The sequence below is a fragment of the Cyprinus carpio genome, chromosome B12, assembly GCF_018340385.1.
Source record: "Cyprinus carpio isolate SPL01 chromosome B12, ASM1834038v1, whole genome shotgun sequence".
NCBI classification, from domain to species: domain Eukaryota; kingdom Metazoa; phylum Chordata; class Actinopteri; order Cypriniformes; family Cyprinidae; genus Cyprinus; species Cyprinus carpio.
Window position 1 is genome coordinate 1345082 of NC_056608.1, and position 20859 is coordinate 1365940.

The 20859-nt window shown below is 32.2% G+C and overlaps 1 protein-coding gene across 1 annotated transcript in view; it reads left to right on the top strand.

Moving 5' to 3' along the window:
* abcc3 (ATP-binding cassette, sub-family C (CFTR/MRP), member 3) overlaps window positions 1-19653 on the top strand; it is a 44241-nt gene extending 24588 nt beyond the window's left edge. Inside the window, 10 exon segments of the mRNA XM_042736032.1 lie at window positions 166-373; window positions 2002-2312; window positions 10121-10320; window positions 10452-10578; window positions 11357-11458; window positions 11646-11792; window positions 14249-14407; window positions 15717-15883; window positions 17027-17221; window positions 19028-19653. Coding sequence (XP_042591966.1) covers window positions 166-373; window positions 2002-2312; window positions 10121-10320; window positions 10452-10578; window positions 11357-11458; window positions 11646-11792; window positions 14249-14407; window positions 15717-15883; window positions 17027-17221; window positions 19028-19136 — 1725 coding nt within the window. The 3' untranslated portion in view covers window positions 19137-19653.
* The last annotated feature ends 1206 nt before the right edge of the window (window positions 19654-20859 follow it).

Here is a 20859-nt window from a genome sequence, read left to right on the forward strand (position 1 = left end):
TATATATATATATAGTACCCAACCTTTATTTTGATTTTTTTTGCTTTATGAATATCCAAAGCACCATTTAACAAAACATTTATTTCTTTTTTAGGATGTTATGCACTTGTTTTGACTCCTTTAGAGTGTTTTCTCGTGATGTCTTGTGTGTTGTGTGTGTTGCAGGTGAAGTTTAAGGTGTACTGGGAGTATGCGAAGGCCGTGGGGCCGTTCCTGTCACTCTTCATCTGTTTCCTGTACGGCTGCCAGAGCGCCTCCGCCATCGGAGCAAACTTCTGGCTGAGCGAGTGGACGAACGACGCGCAGCACAACCGGACGCAGGACCAAGTGTCCATGAGGGTGGGGGTGTACGCCGCGCTGGGCATTTCACAAGGTACCGTCAGATACTCTGAGCACAGACACACTAATGCATATCTAACGAGTCTCGTCTGATTGTGTTATTTAACCAAGCACAGAAATACTGACTGAACACCTGGTCGTATCATTTCATTCACATCCACCATAAAGGGACAGTTCACACAAAAATCAAAACAGCACCCAAAAACACCCTTATACTGCTTCAGTGGAATGAAAAATTAGAAATTATGAAGATTCACTCGCTTCTGTTAAAGTGACCATGTCTGTCAAACTTTAGAAACAGCATTAATCTCTTCTTAAAAGTCAGAACTTGCTCAGTATCTGTTATTCTCCATTCTGCGTATTCAAACTGGCACATCATGTTTGTTTACATAAAAAAACTAGTCTAGACTGTATGTCAAAATCAAGAAATCTTGTATTATTGATTATAATATATACAATTATGCATTTAGTATAATTATAATTAAATGTAATAAATATTAAAATGTTATTAATAGTTGACTTTTATATGGATTTGGTGTTGTTATATTTTGTTTTGTTAAATTCCACAAAAATGTGACAATTTATTGACTGTAATATTAATTCATAATATTTGCAAGAAGAAAAAATACATTTTCTTTTATCCTTTTAAAAGAATATATTTTAGGAACTATTAATGTGTACACTTGCCTGTCCGGAAAATGTGGCATTTACCTGTTGGTTACACCAAATGACATTTAAAAATGTCAAAAACAAATAAATAAATAAATAAATAAACATTAAAAAATAAAACTTACCAAGTTTTTTTATTTTAATTTTTTATTTTAAGAATTTTAATTAAAACTTTAGTTTTCCTATAAAATAACCAAATCACATAAATACAGGGTTTTGAACAGCATTAAGACCAACATTTTGGTACCAGGTATCATAAATAATTTTAATAATTAGTTATGTACATACCAACATTTTTGTATAAAGTGGTATAAAAGTTATCAAAACCATATGAAACTAATGTGAAAACTAAGAGTTGCATTGCAAGAATTGATCATTTCGTTAACGAAAATATTCCCCGACAACCTTTTTTCCATGAGCATCATTACACTACAGTGACTATATTAACATGCAATACCGTTAACAAAAAAAGACGAGACTAAAATGTAGTTTAAAAAATAAAAACTCTGTATATCCAAGGCAGGCCTCCATGTGTTTGAATTATTGGGGTTGCCAGATGAGTTTAAATCCCCAAATTAGAGCTTCTCTCTTGAAAGGATACATTTTCTGCACAGTGTTTCACTTTATCTTCTCAACCTGGCAACCATTCACACATGCGTTCTCTGATGAAAAAGCAAAGATGACAAACAAAAAACAAGACAGGTTGACTAAATATAATAAAAACTAGGCACATGTGTTTAAAAGTGGATGTTTTTATCCTCTATTATGAATGAATACAGCTTTATTGTCATTATACGGATTATAAGAGCTGCGTTAATGTCTCCTTTTGCGTTCCACTGAAGTTTTTGTGTGAACTCGGCCCCTGTGTGTATTTGTGGTGAGGACTGTGCTCTCGTTTGACTCCCGCTCTGTAGCTCTCCCGTATCCCACAATCCCCTGCAGGCGTGTGTAGTGTAGTGATGCTGTGCCCCTCCTCTGGTCTCTCTAACACAGGCGTCCTGGTTATGTTTTCCTCCTTTACTCTGGCTCTGGGGAAAATCCAGGCCGCACGCAAGCTGCATCAGACCCTGCTGGACAACAAATTTCACACGCCCCAGTCTTTCTTTGACACCACCCCCATAGGCCGGATCATCAACCGCTTCTCCAAGGACATTTACGTGATCGATGAGGTCCTCCCGTCCACCATCCTCATGTTCCTGGGCACCTTCTTTGCCTCTGTGTCCACCATGATTGTTATCATTTGCAGTACGCCCATATTCGCGCTGGTCATTGGCCCTCTGGCTTTGATTTACGTCTTTGTGCAGGTATTTTTGCCCTTTTTTGCAGCTGTACACCGATTCTGGATGAAAGCGGGATAACGTTTGCATTTCAGTTCCCTTTCGAGGAGTTTTTGAGCGTGTGATTTCCAGAATATGGTACAGAGTCAGTGTGTGTAACCCGTGTGATTTCTTCCTTCCTCTATGTCTGTATGGCTTTGTTCAGACAGCGGGAAAATCTGATTTCTTAGTTGTTGTTTTGGGTTTTATTGAACAATTAGAATAGCAAACTTAAACAGTCTCTTCGATTTGCATTTATTCTGTCAATTAGGACACACCCTGTCAATATAAAATCACACAAAGTGTGCATTATTATTCTACACTGCAAACAATTATTTTCTTAGTGTTTTTTTAAAACATTCATCTGCTTTTAATGCAAGTAAACAATTATTTTTTTTTTTTTATTAGGACTTAAATAAGATCCTTCCAGAAAGTATTTTAGAATTTTTATCATATTGAATTTTAAGACATTTTATGTAATTTTAATTAATATAATAATTTTTTTTATTAATTTTTGTGTTATTTAATTACATTTCTAGAGAAGCAAATTGACTTAAAATGTTAAGTCTTTAATTTTTAGATCAAATTATGCAAGTTTTAGCTTAAAACAAAAGAAATCATCTGTCAGTCGGGAGTAAAATAAACTAGTTTTCACTTTGAATTATTATTAAGTTTATTTTTCTAACCCTAAATTTTATATATATATATATAAGTATATAGTATTATTATATATATATATGTATATATATATATATATATATATATATATTATATATTATATATATAGTAATAATAATAATGTATTATTATTATTTATCATTAATAAAAAAAAAAAAATACTTGTTAAATTTTTTAATTAAATTTAATACATTTTTCTGACCCAATTTGCTTTTTTTTTTCTTTTTTTTCTTTTTATATACATATTTTTTTTTCTTGTGTTAAGCTTAAACTTGATACATTTTGGTGCATTTCCAAAAAGTTTTGAGTTTTCTAAATTTTTCTAAGTAAGTGTACCTTGATTTAAGACTATGTATCTTTATTTAAGAATGTTCTAATATTTATTGTGAGAAACAACAACAGAAATACTGAGTAAGAAAATAATTTTTTGCAGTCTTCTGTATGTAGTAAACAGTGAATGAAAAACCAGTAGTTTTATGCACAACAGTGTCTGAACACACAGATGTGATGTTATCACACGCAGACACTGAGTTCTAAAGATCAGATTTTCACGTGGTGTGAGCAAAGCCGTGTCTCGTGTCTTGTGTGTCGTGACTCCCGGCATGTGGAAGAGCTTGTTTCCTGTTCCTCCCTCAGCGCCTGCTGCCCACTTCCTGCTTTGACCTCTGCGGCTGTTTGCTTTCACAATGGCACCCATTCATGAGCACAAACCATCACACAAACATGCACGCAGGGACTCTGGGAGTGTCTGTCCGTCTCTGGTTTGTGCTTCACCAGCGCCCTCTGCTGATCATCAAACACATCCACACTTCTCCAGTCACTTCACTATGAGTTACTACAGTAAATGGTGCGTGTTTGCTCTCTGTATTTGAGAGCAGTGAGTACAACCTAGTGATTATCTTGTTTTTAGTTAATAATCCAAATGAGATCTTTCTTCTCAGTATTTTTGTCTTGTTTTCCAGTACAAATATCATATCATTTACTTGAAAAACAAAATTGCTTTCTTGTTTTCAAAAAAAAAAAAGTATCAAAATGAGGTAAGTTTTTGTTTAAAATAAGGGAATATATATATATATATATATATATTTGTTTTCTAAGGGGAATATATATATATATATATATATATAGACTTAAATTCACTCAATTTTGATACATTTTGTTCAGAAAACAAGTCATTTTGCTTCTCAAGTAAATGTTTGGTTATTTGTACTGGGAGAATAGGACGAAAATATTGAAGAAAAATATTTGTAATATCTCAGTTGTTGCTTCTAGACAGCAATGACACAATATTGAGATCTTTTGTGAAGCCTTTAGGCTCTCAGATGTTTCTCCTCAGATAAAGACCCAAGTAATCTCATGTCTCTAGTAGTTTCAGATCACATCTTAAAAATATCTCAGAAAATTCTTTACACTACCATTCAAAAGATTGAGGTCGGCAAGATTTTTTATGTATTTGAAAGCCTCTTATGCTCACCAAGGCTGCATTTATTTGGTTAAAAATGCAATATAAATTATGAAATATTATTCCAATTTAAAATAGCTGTTCTCTATGTGATTATATGCTAAAATGGAATTTATTTCTGTGATGCGCAGCTGAATTTTCAGCATCATTACTGCAGTCTTCAGTGTCACATGATCTTCAGAAATCATTCTAATTTGCTGCTCAAAAATATTTCTGATTATCATCAGTGATGAAAACATTTGTGCTGCATCATATTTGTGTCCCTGGAGCACAAAAGCAGTCTTAAGTCTCTGGGGTATATTTGTAGCAATAGCCAAAAATACATTGTATGGGTCAAAATTACCATTTTTTCTTTTATGCCAAAAATCATTGGGATATTAAATAAAGATCATGTTCCATGAAGAAATTTTAAAAGTATCTTACTGTAAATATATCAAAACTTAATTTTTGATTAGTAATATGCATTGCTATGAACTTCTTTTGGACAAATTTAAAGATGATTTTCTCAATATTTAGATTTTTTTGCTCCCTCAGATTCCAGATTTTCAAATAGTTGTATCTCAGACAAATATTGTCCTCCTAACAAACCATACATCAATGGAAAGATTATTTATTCAGCTTTCAGATGATGTATAAATCTCAATTTCGAAAAATTGACACTTAAGACACTTAGGTTTTGTGGTCCAGGGTCACATTTGTGTGGAAACCATCATACATTTTATTTTTCAATATTCACAGATAAATAGAAAGTTCAGAAGAACAGCATTTATTTGAAACAGAAACACATAAAAAATGCAGCCTGGATAATCAAAAGTGTGCATTTCTTTCTTACCGACCCAAAACTTTTGAACAGTTTTCATCTAAGCTACATTAAAGTGTGTGAATGTCATAATCATTTGAATGCTGAATTTCTCACAAGCACAACAGAAACACAACCAGAGAAAGCAGTTTTCTGATGTACACACGAGTCTGTTTCTCTCCTAGATGAGCGGAGACGGTGCTGGCCTCTGGCAGTATTTCTCACACACACACACACACACACACACACACACACACACACACACACACACACACACACACACACACACACACTGTCTGAAGCAGCCGTGAGCGAGCGAGGGCTGACTCCACTAACCCGTGTGCTGCCCTTCAACAGGTGCGCTGATTCTGGCCAACTGTTTACTGTGTCGGGCGTACAGCATGCTGAAGGCAGCCCACCAGACGCACCTCCACATGCTCCACGCCATTCTGAGGGCCCCGCAGGCCTTTTTCGAGGCCACACCCTCTGGGCGGGTCTTGAACCGCTTCAGCAAAGACGTGGACACTATAGACTCTGTCATTCCAGAAAATATTGATATCTGGATGCGCACTTTCTGGTACACAGTAAATGTGCTGATCGTATGCTCTGCCCTCACCCCTATGTTCCTCATAGTCATAGTGCCGTTAATGCTGTTCTATTGGTGGGTCCAGGTAAATAGGAACAAGTCTGCTAACTCATTAATACAGCATGCTAACATGTTGTTGTTGTTGTTGTTGTTATGTTCTAGCTGCATTATCATTATGTCGTAGTGTTGTAGTTGGACGCCGTGTGGTTTGGTCATTCTGTTGTAGTGCGCTCAGGGAGTCGAGGCCCGCCGAGGTTCGGCTCTCTGATCGGTTAGTAATTCTGTTGTAGTGCGCTCAGGGAGTCGAGGCCCGCCGAGGTTCACTTATCGGGAGTCGAGGCCCGCCGAGGTTCGGCTCTCTGATCGGTTAGTCGCGGCTGTTCTTTACCGAATCATGAGTTTCTGAGAACTTCCTAGTTAGTTTTTATCAAAGTTTTGTCAAAAGTATTATTATTATATATTTTACTAAGATTTATTATTGCTATTATTAAGAATATTAACGACAACAGTAATAAATTTGTAATTTTGTTAAATGATGCAATGCTATCTATGCTATAATAGTATCTATTATATCTATTATACTATTATATCAAATTTCAGTTTTAATTTTTAACTTCATGAATTTTGTCTTTATTTCTCTTTTTAATGCTATGAAATAACCAAAGCACCATTTTACAAAATATCTATTGTAAGAATTTTTTAATTTTCATTTTTATTTACTGTCATTGCAATCATTTATTATTATTATTATTATTATTATTATAAAAAAATAATTATTACAATAATTTGTTAAATGATATGCTATTAATACTATTACTAGTAATGATAATAATGATTAGTTTTAGGATATAATTTAAAACATTATTACAGTAAATTATTATTATTATTATTATTATTATTATTATTATGTAATTATATGTTAGTGCAATAAATGATTATAAATAATAATAATAATTAATATTATTAACAGTAATAGTAATAATAAATTTTTGCAGTAATTTATCAAATGATATAATATTGATACTACTACTAGTAGTATTAAATATATTTGTTACTATATTGTTTACTAAATTATTATTATTATTAAATTAATGTATTAAAGGATTTAATGCTGCTACTACTAGTACAAATTATTATTATTATATAATTTAAATGTTGCAATAAATTATCATTATGATTAATATAGAGTAGTATTAATTTTTTTTATTATTTAATTTTGATGTTGCTATTAATTATCATTATGATTAATATAGAGTAGTAGTAAGGTGTGGGGGGAGAAAAAAAAAAAAAAAAAAACAAATATAATTAATTTCATGGCAAAAAAAGCAAATAAAAAAAAAAAAATAAAAATAAAAATAACGTAATGATAATTAATGATTACGATTATTAATCTAAAGTAATTTATTTGTTTATTTATTTATTTTATTGATGAATTTCTTAGTACTTTTTGGCATGTAGTAAACAGTATATTCCCTGTAGTGACAGCAGCAAACTTCATATTCCATATTATCAATCATAATCTGAGAATGATCCGTTATTTTGAAAAGTAATAAAGGCAGGTAAAGAACAGCCTTTTACTGTAGAGTTAGCTTTTGCAGGAGTAGAAGTTAATTCGTTTGTCTTCTACTGAACATGATTTTGAAGTGTTTTGCTGTGCTGTATCTCATCACTTCATCAGCCTAACCTTCGCATCACATCCGCACTCATACTGTGTGCTCCTCTAACACTAACAGTGTAGCATGTAGCTGTCAGTACTAATGCTAGCGCACATAACAGACAGGACTTTTAACTTTGTTTCTTTACGTTGTTTTAGTGGTTGTTTTTTTGATGAAATGAGGGGGTGTTGTGATGGTGTGTTCTTGTTGTTGTTTTTATTTTAGTGATGGGGATGTGGGTGTGAGGTTGGATTGAGATTAAGATTAGGGATTTGGGGGTGTGTCCCGCTGTTAAAGGAATAGTTCAGACAAAGATGAAAATGTGCTCATCCTCAGGTCATCCGAGATGTAGTTGAGTTTGTTTATTCATCAGATTTGGTGATATGTGTGATTGGGTGCCGTCAGAATGAGAGTCCAAACAGCTGATAAAAACATCACAATAATCCACACCACTCCAGTCAATCATTTAACGTCTTGTGAAGCCAAAAGCTGCACTTTTGTAAGAAACAAATACTTTTAAAACTTTTTTGAGATCTTTTTAACTAAAATACAAGTCCCTAATCCATAATAACACTTCCTCCAGTGAAAAAGTGGTCTGGTCTGAATCAGGAGAGAAATCTGCACAGATCAAGCACTGTTTATAAACCGAAACAGCTCTAAACAAATATGTATGTGGCTGGATATGGTTTTTTTCACTGGAGCAAACATTATAATGGATTAGGGACTCCTATTTTATATAAAACTTTTAAAAATGACTCATAACAATGGATTTTTTTCTTACAAACTCACAGCTTTTGGCTTCAAAAGATGTTATTTTATAGACTGGAGTGGTGTGGATTACTTGTGGATTATTGTGATGTTTTTATCAGCTGTTTGGACTCTCATTCTGACGGCACCCATTCACTGCAGAGCATCCATTGCTGAGACAGTGATGCAATGCTACATTCCTGCAAATCTGATGAAGAAACAAACTCATTTACATCTCGGATGGCCTGAGGGTGAGCACTTTTTCAGTGAATTAAAATTATTGGGTGAACTGTTCCTTTAACTTATTACTAATATTTAGGCTACTAACAACATAGTGTTAAATTTTGCTTAACCAGTTCAGATCCTAATTACAAGAACAGTAGATGAAAGGAAAACAGCATTGTGGTGATAACAAAAATAGCATGTGATACTGATTAATGATGTTTTTTAAAGATAGTGTTTCAGATGTTTATGGGCCTTTGGTGTAATTTCATTAGTTTTGCAGTTTTGGTCTAGTCATTCTACTGTGATTCTCAAGATGGTTTAGGTACTAAAATTACAATCTCTCATTGCATAATTTTAACTTGGTCTTGCATCCCTCCTGATTGTCTTTTAATTTCACATACAATGTCTCTTTTACGTATTGCTAAGGCTTTGCATGGCGCAAACTGGCTTTCTGTATTTTCTGTGCGATGACTAAATGAATCACTTGTTGCATGCAAAAAAATATCAAATGCATTCTTTTAAATTCTCATTAATTTCATTATATACTGTACACAAACTCAGGAATGCACAAAGCCAAACCAAACACTACAACATTATGATAGTGTTTGATCCCGTTTACATTTGTTCCCTTAATGTGAACATTGTCTTGACATATTTGGATGTTTAAAGATAGCCACATCATGTATTCTTAAGTTGTTTGATAACTGATTAAAAGTGAGGATTCTAGAAACTAAATTCAATTGTAAATTAAAAATTGGACATCGTGGTTTGTCTGAACGAAGGAATGTTTGGATTATCTACACACAGTTTATTATAGATACTAGTAATTGATATTCAGAAGAATTTGGATTATCGTATTAATCTTATAACTTTTTAAAAGACTGTTTTTGAAGGAAATTATTCATCAAGGACACATTCAATTGATCAAAATTCAGAAGAATTTGGATTAAAAACTTTTTTCAAAAAATTGTTCAAATAAAGCTGTTCTTTGTAAAACTCTTTTGAACTTTCTATTCATCAAAGAATCCTGAAAAATGAAATGTATCACAGTTTCTGCAAAAATATCAACTGTTTTCAACATTGATAATAATCAGAAATGTTTCTTGAGCAGCAAATCTGAATAGCAGAATGATTGAATGATGACTGGAGTAATGACGCTGAAATAGTTTACTGTATTTTTTAATCAAATAAATGCGGCCTCGGTGAGCAGAAGGTGAGTGTGTCAAAAATTTGTCAAAAACTGACAAAAGAGTGGTTAAAGTTTATTTTTGATTTGTATTTGAATTTGAAAATGATTATATAGAAGCTTTTGCCCACCATAAAATAGTTTGCATTCATTTTTCTCTTGCTCAAATTTATGTCATAAATTAGTTAGTGACCAAACATCCGTTACAGGTTTCAGAGTTAAGTGAAATATTGAGTTATTGTGTTTTTTTGCTTGTTTGGATTTATGTTTTTGCTTTTAATGCTTTAATTTATTGCCTTATTTGAAAAGACTTGCATGTTGCCAGTCAAATGATGAGAATCCTCGCTCATTTGTATATTTATGAATATCTAATGTTCCTGTTGAATGCTATACATCTACTGTATGTGATGTTGTTGTAATAGCAGCTTGTTTATTTCTCTCCCTGATTTCCTCTGTAGAGGTTTTATGTAGCCACGTCTCGGCAGCTTAAGAGACTGGAGTCTGTCAGTAGGTCTCCTATATATTCTCATTTTTCGGAGACCATCACAGGCACTAGCGTGATCCGCGCCTACGGGCGCAACGCTGCCTTTGTTCTCATGAGCGATATGAAAGTGGATGAGAACCAAAAGAGTTACTACCCTGGTATTGTTTCCAACAGGTAGGTTTGGTCTCGCTCTCGTCTGGATGCATGCATGTTTTCGTGCTTCACAGAGAATAACAACACTTGCTTTCTGAATTCTGAATTCAGTCTCGAGCATCTCTCAGCGTGTTGTGTTCGGATGCTCACAGGTGGTTGGGGGTTCGCATCGAGTTCATCGGCAATTGCATTGTGCTGTTTGCTGCTCTGTTTGCTGTGATTGGGAAGGACAAACTCAGCCCCGGATTGGTCGGTCTGTCCGTGTCATATGCTCTGCAGGTAAAATCACACTCACTATGTACTGTATAATCAAGTTAACATATACCTTTAGATGAGTAAAAGATTGAACTGCTTAAATCATAATGCAGAGCAATAGTTCTCATTAGATATTTTTCTACTGTGTTTTATTATAACTGCATCTCCTGATGCTCAAAAACATATAATAGGACTATCGAGAAACACTGTACCAGTAAAAAGTTTGAAATAAAGATTGTTTTTATTTAAGAAAAAGTCTCTTCTGCTTACCAAAGCTACATTTATTTAAGTCACTTTTGATCAATTTAATGCATCCTTTTATTCATCTTACCCTAAATTTTTTAATGGTAGTGTATCACGATTTCCACAAAAAACATTGATAATAATCAGAAATGTTTCTTGAGCAGCAAATCAGCATATTAGAATGATTTCTGAAGATCATGTGACACTGAAGACTGCAGTAATGATGCTGAAAACACAGCTGCGCATCACAGGAATAAATTACACTTTAACAGAGATTCACATTGAAAACAGGTATTAGTTTTTACTGCTATGCAGCTTTGGTGAGCACCATCAAAAGCACAAAAACAAACTTTTGACTGGTAGTGTATGCATTTTTTTATCAAATTCTTTTATCCAAAGCAACTTGAAATAGAGGAGCGTAAGCACTTCATCACAGAGCCAACAACATTCACACGATACAATGTCACGTTTATTATAAAGCCATATTATGAAAAAGAGAAATGCAATGTTTTTTGTGCAAATAAAATCTGCATCAACAATTGTTATTTCTGCTAAACAGGTCACAATGTCCCTAAACTGGATGGTGAGGATGACCTCTGACCTCGAGAGCAACATAGTAGCAGTGGAGAGAGTGAAGGAGTATTCCGAGACGCAGACTGAGGTACACATACAGTAGAATGTAATCCACCGTCATCATATAATCATTTTCCTAGGGTTAAGAAATCATTTGCATGAGCAAGACTTTGAATATCAGTTTAAAGTCTGGTCCACTTTGCAGTTGACTCTGCACACAGACTGCTCAATAGACAGCTAGAGTTCATTGTAAATCATTGAAATCGAACCCGTAGGCTCCATGGATAGTGAAGGACAAGCAGCCTCCTCCAGACTGGCCTCCGAAGGGAGACGTGGAGTTCGTAGACTACAGCGTGAGGTATCGCGAGGGACTGGACCTGGTGCTGAGGAACATCTCGCTGAAGGTCAAAGGAGGAGAGAAGGTGAGCTGTGCTGCTCTCATTGACCTGCTTTAGATCTGTCACAGCACAGAAACATTCTTCTCAGCTAAAACATCATGTAGTCTATTTCAGGTACTGTTACTTCACCCAGTATACCGTAAAAAGTGATGTTAAAGTGATGTCATGCATTTTTTTTCACATCACAGTGATTGCTAAAGACTTCACACATCTATGAAGAAAAACAATAAAGAATCAGAACATTTGCAAATATTTGGCATGAATTATATTCATAATTGCATTTAGTATATTGTGTAATTTTGAGGTTGTATCTCATAAGTATGACAGTTTTCTCAGAATTGCACATTTATATATTATGATTTTGATTTAATATATCATAATTATGATATTTTTTCTCAGAACTGCACATTTATATTGCAATTTTGAGTTTATATCTCATAATTATGACCCTTTTCTCAGAACTGCACATTTATATCTTGCAATTTTTAATTTGTATCTAAAATTTTTGACTGTTTTCTCAGAATTGCATTTATAATGTGTTATTCTTAGTTTATGTCTAATAAATATGACTTTTTTTTCCTCAGAATTGCGCATTTATATCTTGCACTTTTATATGTATATATATATGGAAGGCTATTTCCACCAAAGAAAAAAAAGATAATTGCTAAAAAAAAGATTTGTGGATTTATATCCTGCAATTTTGAGTTTATATCTAATAATTATAATTTTTTTTAGAATACCACATTTATATCTTGCAATTTTGAGTTTATATCTCATAATTATGACCCTTTTCTCAGAATACCACATTTCTATCTTGTGATTTTTAGTTTATATCCCATAATTATGGCTTTTTTTCTCAAATGCACATTTATATCTTGCCATTTTTAGTTTATATCTCATAATTATGGCTTTTTTCTCTCAGAAATGCACATTTGTATCTTTAAATTTTGAATTTTATCTCAAATTTTTGACTGTTTTCTCAGAATTGCATTTATAATGTGTTATTCTTAGTTTATGTCTTATAAATATGACTTTTTTTTTTTTCCTCAGTGTTGATTTTTTTTTTGTTGCTTTTTTATGTGTATATATGTGGGGATGTTTTTTCCACAGAAAAAAAAGATAATTGCTAAAAAAAAGATTTGTGGATTTATATCTTGTAATTGAGTTTATATCTCATGATTATGACTTTTTTTCTCAGAACTGCACATATCTTGCAGTTTTTAGTTTGTATCTCAAATTTCTGACCGTTTTCTCAGAATTGCATTTATAATGTGTAATTTTGAGTTTATATCTCATAATTATGACTTTTTTTCTCAAAAATGCACATTTATATATTGCAATATTTTATTGTATATCTCATAATTATGATTGTTTTCTCAGAATTGCGCATTTATCTCTTGCAGTTTTTAGTTTGTATCTCAAATTTTTGACCGTTTTCTCAGGATTGCATTTATAATGTGTAATTTTGAGTTTATATCTCATAATTATTACTTTTTTTTCTCAGAAATGCACATTTATATATTGCAATATTTTATTGTATATCTCATAATTATGACTGTTTTCTCAGAATTGTGCATTTATACAGTATCTTGCACTTTTTTGTATTATTTTGTTTTTCGTTTTTATTTTATTTTATATCTCAATAATTTTATGGAAGGCTGTTTCCACTACAGGAAAAAAAAAAGATATGTGCATTTATATATTGTTATTTTGAGTTTATATCTCATGATCATGACTCTTTTCTCAAATACACATTTATATCCTGCAATTTTGAGTTTATATCTCATAATCATGACTTTTTCTCAAATGCACATTTATATCTTGCAATTTTGAGTTTATATCTCATAATTATGACTTTTTTTCTCAGAATTGAACATTTATATATTGTAATTTTTAGTTTATATCTCATAATTATGGCTTTTTTCTCTCAGAAATGCACATTTGTATCTTTAAATTTTGAGTGTATATCTCTTGATTATGGCCATTTTCTCAGAATTGCGCATTTATATCGTGTGATTTTTAGTTTATATCTCAAATTTATTACCATTTTCTCAGAATTGCATTTTTATCTTGTAATTTTGAGTTTATATCTCATAATCATGACTTTTTTCTCAAATGCACATTTATATCTTGTAATTTTTAGTTTATATCTCATAATTATGACCATTTTTCTCACAATTGCACACTTGCATAATATTGAATCTTAAATACTGTTGGACTTCTCTTCTTCTCCATGAAAAGCGGGCGTCAGAAACAGACAATGTTTTGTTTACAGGGCAACCCCATTATTTCTGTGTTCCTTTATGAAGCACATAAGCAGTGTTGTGAAATTTAACCAGCTGATGAAAATGCAGCATTCTACGAATCTTAAGTCATTCATAATAAGGTGTCTAGAATCGTTCTGTGTATTTTCAAGTAGATTCAGCACATGTTTCTGTATGATGGTTTGAGTTCATAACTGGTGGCGTGTGGCTCTTCAGATCGGTATCGTCGGACGGACAGGTGCTGGAAAGTCCTCCATGACTCTGTGTCTGTTCCGTCTGCTGGAGGCGGCGGATGGAGAGATCGTGATCGACGAGGTGAAGATCTCAGAGATCGGCCTTCACGACCTCCGCTCCAAACTCACCATCATCCCTCAGGTGGCTCTTTTGGCTTTTTCTTGGGCTTTGTTGGTGGTAAAGCATCTGTTTTAATTTAAGCACAGCTTGGGAATGGTGTTTACTGCTGTGTGAGCGTTGCGCTCATGATGGCTCAGCAGAAAAAGCTCATTTCCCCATTCAGAGCCATAAAGCAGTTGATAGTGATTTTGATGCCAAAGCACCTTCAGGCTCACTAAACGCTGGCTAATTAGCCTGTTATAAGCTAATGGCCTGTTAGCTTGTGTCCAGATTATTAACATGTTGTTTGTTTTCTCTAGTAAAACCTGTTCTTAACCTCATTTCACCTTTTAACAGTTGCTAAAATGCTGCAGTGTTTTAATGTGTTTTGCTCAGCGCCATTCACTATTCACAGCGATTACAGGACAGCAGTTTTATTCAAATTTTCTATATATTTACAGTATTCAAATATATATCAAATATATATAAATGTTATATTTTCTTTTTTTATTCATTTGCATTAATAGCAGGAGTTTTGCTGCTTATATCATTTGATTTTAATTTATTATTTATTTTAATTATGATTTTATATTTTATTCAATGAGTAACTTATTTATTTCACATCTATAAGTTCATAAACAATACAGCGTTTGTTAAATATTGAGTTTAATAAAGTTAAATGTTGCATTTTATTTTTAATTAATTTGTATTAATAGCAGGAAATTGTGCCACTTATTTAATTTCAATTTATAGTTTATTATAATTTTATATATTATTTAGTAAATAACTATATATTTAGCTATATATTCAGCAGTACAGCATTAGTTAAATATTTAGTTCAAAAAAGTTAAATATTGAAAATATTTTTGAAATCAAATATGTATTAATGTAATTACATTTTCTTTTTTTAATTAATTCCATTAAAAGCTGGTTTTATCACCACTTTACATATTTAATTTTTTCAATTTATTATAATTTTATATATTATTTAATAACATATTATTTAACTGTGACAGCCATAAATTTAATTCAACAATTGCATTAAGTAAATATTGAGTTCAGTAAAGTTAAATATTGAAAATATTTTTGGAAAATCAAATTTATGTTAATGTTAATTTTTTTTTTTATTAATTTGCATTAATAGCAGGAAATCATGCTGCTTATATTATTTAATTTATTATTTAATAATAATTTTGTTATTTATGGTTGAGTCCTGCCATTCACATTGATTCATGCTGATGATAAATAAATGCTGTTTTTCTCCAAATATAAGTGAGTTTTGGTTATAGATGTTTTGCATGACACAGTATCTGACGGTGCGGTGTGTTGTGCGACTGATGTGTGTTTGTAGGAGCCCGTCCTGTTCTCCGGGACTCTGCGGATGAACCTCGATCCCTTTGAGAAATACAGTGATGAAGAAGTGTGGAAAGTGCTGGAACTCTCTCATCTGAAGAAGTTTGTGAGCAACCAGACGTCCAAGCTCGAGCTGGAGTGCTCCGAAGGAGGAGAAAACCTCAGGTACAAGCAGGAGCAATACAGCAATATGGGCTGTGCAATACATCACAATATATTCACGAAAAAAACACTGATATTTTAATCCTCTGGTTGTTTTGGTTGTTTACAACTAAAAAAAACTTGATGTGTGAACATAAACATGAAAAAAAAATATTGACATGATTTGAAAAGGTTAAATGATCTTGAAAAATAATAGGCACACTTTTTTTTTGTGATGTCAACCTCAAATTTGGAGCACAACTTAATTCAAAGCATTGTTTTTCAAACAGTTTCAGACTTAAACATGTTTTGTAAAATATATATTTCATGTAAAATTTAAAAATAGTATATGCATTTTTTATAATAATAAACTTCTAACTAACTTTTTTCTGCGTCTGTGCTTCAAAACATTTAAGATTTAATACATATAATTATTATTTAAATATAATAAATATAAATATATTTTTTTATGTACATAATTTAATATAAATTAGTACAATAAAGTCCTCTAAAAATAAAAAATATTAAATAAAAAACGTTATCAAAATCAAATAGTATATTCTCTTTCAGGGAAATAAATAATTAAATACATACATACATACATAAATACATAAATAAATAGATAAACAAACAAACAAACACATACATACATACATGCATAAATGGACTTCCCACAATATTTGCGGTAAGTGTGATGCATTATGAGTAGGGTGGCCATATGCGCCGTTCATACGGGACAAGTCCCGAACAGGATTTTAATATTGCCTAAAATATCCAGGTTTTGGCTGTTTGCACTGTGCAGGTCGATCGTTGTGTGACATTCACAAGAGCTATAGAGAGCAGAGCAGACAGCTCTGCTTTTGAATTGCTCTCGCACCTACTTTTTGCGCAGCGATGCTTCAAGTCAAACGAAATAACAAACACGTATGCATATTTGCATCGCTTTGATCTTTCCCTGTACTGTAGATCTCACCTTCTCACGCACAGCCCCACAATTGGTCGATTATGTACAATACCTGCATGTTATTGGTCAAACTGCTTTGGATGTTTTAGGCAATATTAAAATCCTGGCCAGGACGTGTCCCGTATGAACGGCGCATATGGCCACCCTAATTATGAGTGTATTTATGTATAGCGTGTTATGAATCCTGTGTGGTTGTGTGTCAGTGTGGGTCAGAGGCAGCTGGTGTGTTTAGCGCGAGCTTTACTGAGGAAGACCAGGATCCTGGTCCTGGATGAAGCCACGGCTGCCGTCGATCTGGAGACGGACGATCTCATCCAGTCCACCATCCGCACACAGTTCGAGGACTGCACCGTTTTCACCATCGCTCACAGACTCAACACCATCATGGACTACACCAGGTACATCAAATCACACACCGTCCCGCATCACGTCTGCAAACACAATTCTTGTTTCTTACTACATTTGAGCTGCAGATTCCAAAAATACGGTCTGCTTTGCTGGACCACGTCACATTTTCTCACAAAAAATATGATGCATTTTATAGCATTTTTGCATTTGATGATCGCTTGTAGGGTGAAGTAGTCTTGTAGTCAAAACACCTTTTTTGCATATTTTAAATTAAATTATACATTTAGTCATTTTTGACATTTGACTGTTGTTGTGATAAGTGGAGTTAATGTATTATTACATTGCATTTATTATTAAAGTAATACTGATTCAATGTATATTTCATAAGTTATTTGTCCAAAAATGCCTTTGGTTTTCACTTGACCAGAGTAATAATAATCATGAATGGCTTTTGGCACATGATATAATAGCAGAAAATTGTGCCCCTTATTTTTTAAAATATTTTAATTACAAAATGTAATTTATTTGCAATTTCGAAGTATTCATAAATAATAATGCATCACTGATTTTTCATCATTTTGAACAAGCTATCATTAGGATTTTTTTTTTTTTTTTTGTAAATCAGCATAATTATTTTTCATGATGCATATGTTATTTTAGTCATTTTTGGCATCACTGACAGATGCAGCACAAACTCAGCTCTGTTATAGTATATTTTGTTATTTTATTATATTATTATATTTTTGCTTTAAGTAAAGCTTTTATGATAGCAGAAGTTTCGAAACCATTCATATAATTCTTATCATCAATTTAAATATCACAAAAAACTAACACTAACCTAACATAAGTAAAAGAAAATCTCTCAAGCTTACTGAAGACAAATAAACAGTCAGATAAAATAAGAACATTAAGAAACAAATGAAAGGATGAAAACTACAACAACGAAGACACAAATGAAATAGACCCAAGTGAAAAACGTCAAGCACTAGAAATAAGAACTTTAATTCTGTTCTATACAAACAAACACTGCATAGTCTTCACTGTGTACATTAAATATAAATTTAGTCCTATTAAAGAGAACGGAAGCTTGTTTCCATCACTGTATAAAAAACAAAACAAGACAATTGCGACTTATCTCACTTTTTTACTCAAAATTGCAAGATATGCAGTAAACTCAAAGTTACGTTATATAAAACTTGCAATTCTGACTTATATATCTCAAAATTCTGACGTTTGTCTCACAATTTTGGCTTCTTTTTTCAGAATTTTGAGATATGTCGTTGTTATTGCTTTTTTTAAAGTAATTTTATGAGTATAAAATTTAATATTTTATTTATTTTGTTATTTTGTATTTTTTTATTCTGACTTTATTTCTCAGAATTCTGACTTCTTTTCTTGTGTGATATGAACTCTCAGTTCTGAGAAACAAAGTATCTCAAATTAAATCATGCAATTATGATTTTCAGTTTATATCTCAATTCTGAGTGGAAAAAAAATCTAAAATGTCAGAATTGTGCAATAAAAAGTCCCAATGAACTATTTCTTTATTAATTGGCAGAAATGCAATTCCATGCAAAAGTGATTTGAGTTGAAAGCAGTGAGAGATTTTCTTTTTTATTGTTTGAATAGCATTAATGACAACAGCAGGCTTATTAGGCTGCTGTCACTTTAAGACCTAATGCACGGATCTAATATACTGACACTCTTGCGTTTTCTATTTACCTTCACTTAAGACATAAACAGCTGTGTTTACAACTCACTTACTGGGTTCAACCCCAATGAGGCATGTCTAGCAGTATATCGCCAACCCATATCATTCTTCTGAAGGCGGTTCATGTGCGTTTCTCTTGTGACAGAGTGCTCGTTTTGGACAAGGGACAGATCGCAGAGTTCGACACGCCGACTAACCTGATCGCTCAGAAAGGAATCTTCTATGGGATGGCTAAAGACGCGGGTCTGGCGTGAGCCGCTATGCTGTAAACCGCAGTGCCTTCACACAGTATCACACACACAATGCCAGTGAATGTAATGTTGTTTTGTTTTTACTCAACAGCGAAAGCTACATCTAGGATCTTTTATTGTTTTTACATTATTGTTGTTTTTTCTATGACTACAGTGCCACTGTTACTGAATGAGTCGTTTCATGATGAAGCAGTCTATTTTTGTACTGTATTATTTAAGTCACTTTTTGAAGTTGTTCAATAGGGAAGATTTCTGTGTGATTCCTTTTGTAAACCAAATCTGTAAAAACTTGAATTCTGTTAGCAGAATTGGAGTATTGTTGCATTTATTAAAAAAAAAAAGTAATACTGTTTCTATGTGTATTTTGGAAATTCTCTGTCCAAAAGCCGTTTTGATTTTCATTGCACTCATAAACTTCCTTTTTGTAGTGACCTGACATACAGCAGGAAATTCTGCCACTCTTATATTTTAATTTATACATTTTTTAGGGTATTTACTTTAAGAATTAATTGTAACTTTTTTTTAATAACTTATTTGTAATATTATCTTTTAGCCCTTATAGATATAAACTCATAAACAATACAGCATGATAGTGAATTTTACATAATTTTGAAAAAAACTTCATTTATGCTAGCCAACTATAAATTATAATTATACTATTACTACTTGTAAGTATTATTATTATTACTACTATACTATAATATCATTATACTATTATAATAATAAATAAAAAAGTAATACTTTTTCAATGTTTCGCAAGTTTTTTTTTTCTCTAATTGGTTTTCACTGTTTTTTTTTTACCAGAGTAGGACTCACAAACCTATGATTTATTAATATATATATATATATATTTTTAATTGTTTAGCAAGTTTTTTTTCTCTAATTGGTTTTCATATATATATATATATATATATATATACATTTTTCATCATTTTGACAAAACCTCATATGCTATATTATAATTATAATATCATATAATCATTGCATAATGTTTTTCACAGTTTTGATATAAACTACTACCTGATATAAATTATTATTTTTGAATAATGTTTTTAAGATTTTTTATAATTTTAATTTTATTTTTTTTTTATTATAATTATAGTTTAATGTATTGCTTAATAGTTGTGGCAGCTATTAATAATTACAAATAAGTTATTTTTTGTTGTTTTATTACTTTTTTTGTTGTTGTTTTTTAATTTTGATAAAACTTTATCTACACTAGCCCAATTAATCATAAATACATTTTAATATACTCTGTCAAAAGCTGATTTGGTTTTTAATGACAGTTTTTGAGGAGAGTAATGATAATAAACATCCACTTTCACTAAAATAAAATGAAATAGATGGACATAAACCCAGTTAAATTAACTATAGATTTTATAAATGTCATTTATTTTTAAATAAAAGTTTAAATATGTTCAGGTGAAGTTGAAATGAAAGAGAATTCAGAAGTGTATTGTTTACTAAAATTTATTGCTAATTTCTAAAACAGCATGAAAGATAAATGTCTGTTTACTAAAATAATATTAAAATCTCTTCATGAGTATGAATGTATAGAGTGAACTGCAGTAGATCTGAACCTGAATTCACTGCCCAGTCCTTGTGTTTCAGTGTCTGTAGATGTAAATCATAACTGACCACTAGAGGACGTTCCTCAGCATCATCATGTCATCTGTAATAAAGCACATGAACCTTTCTGATCCTGCAATTGAGCCTCAACAGAGAC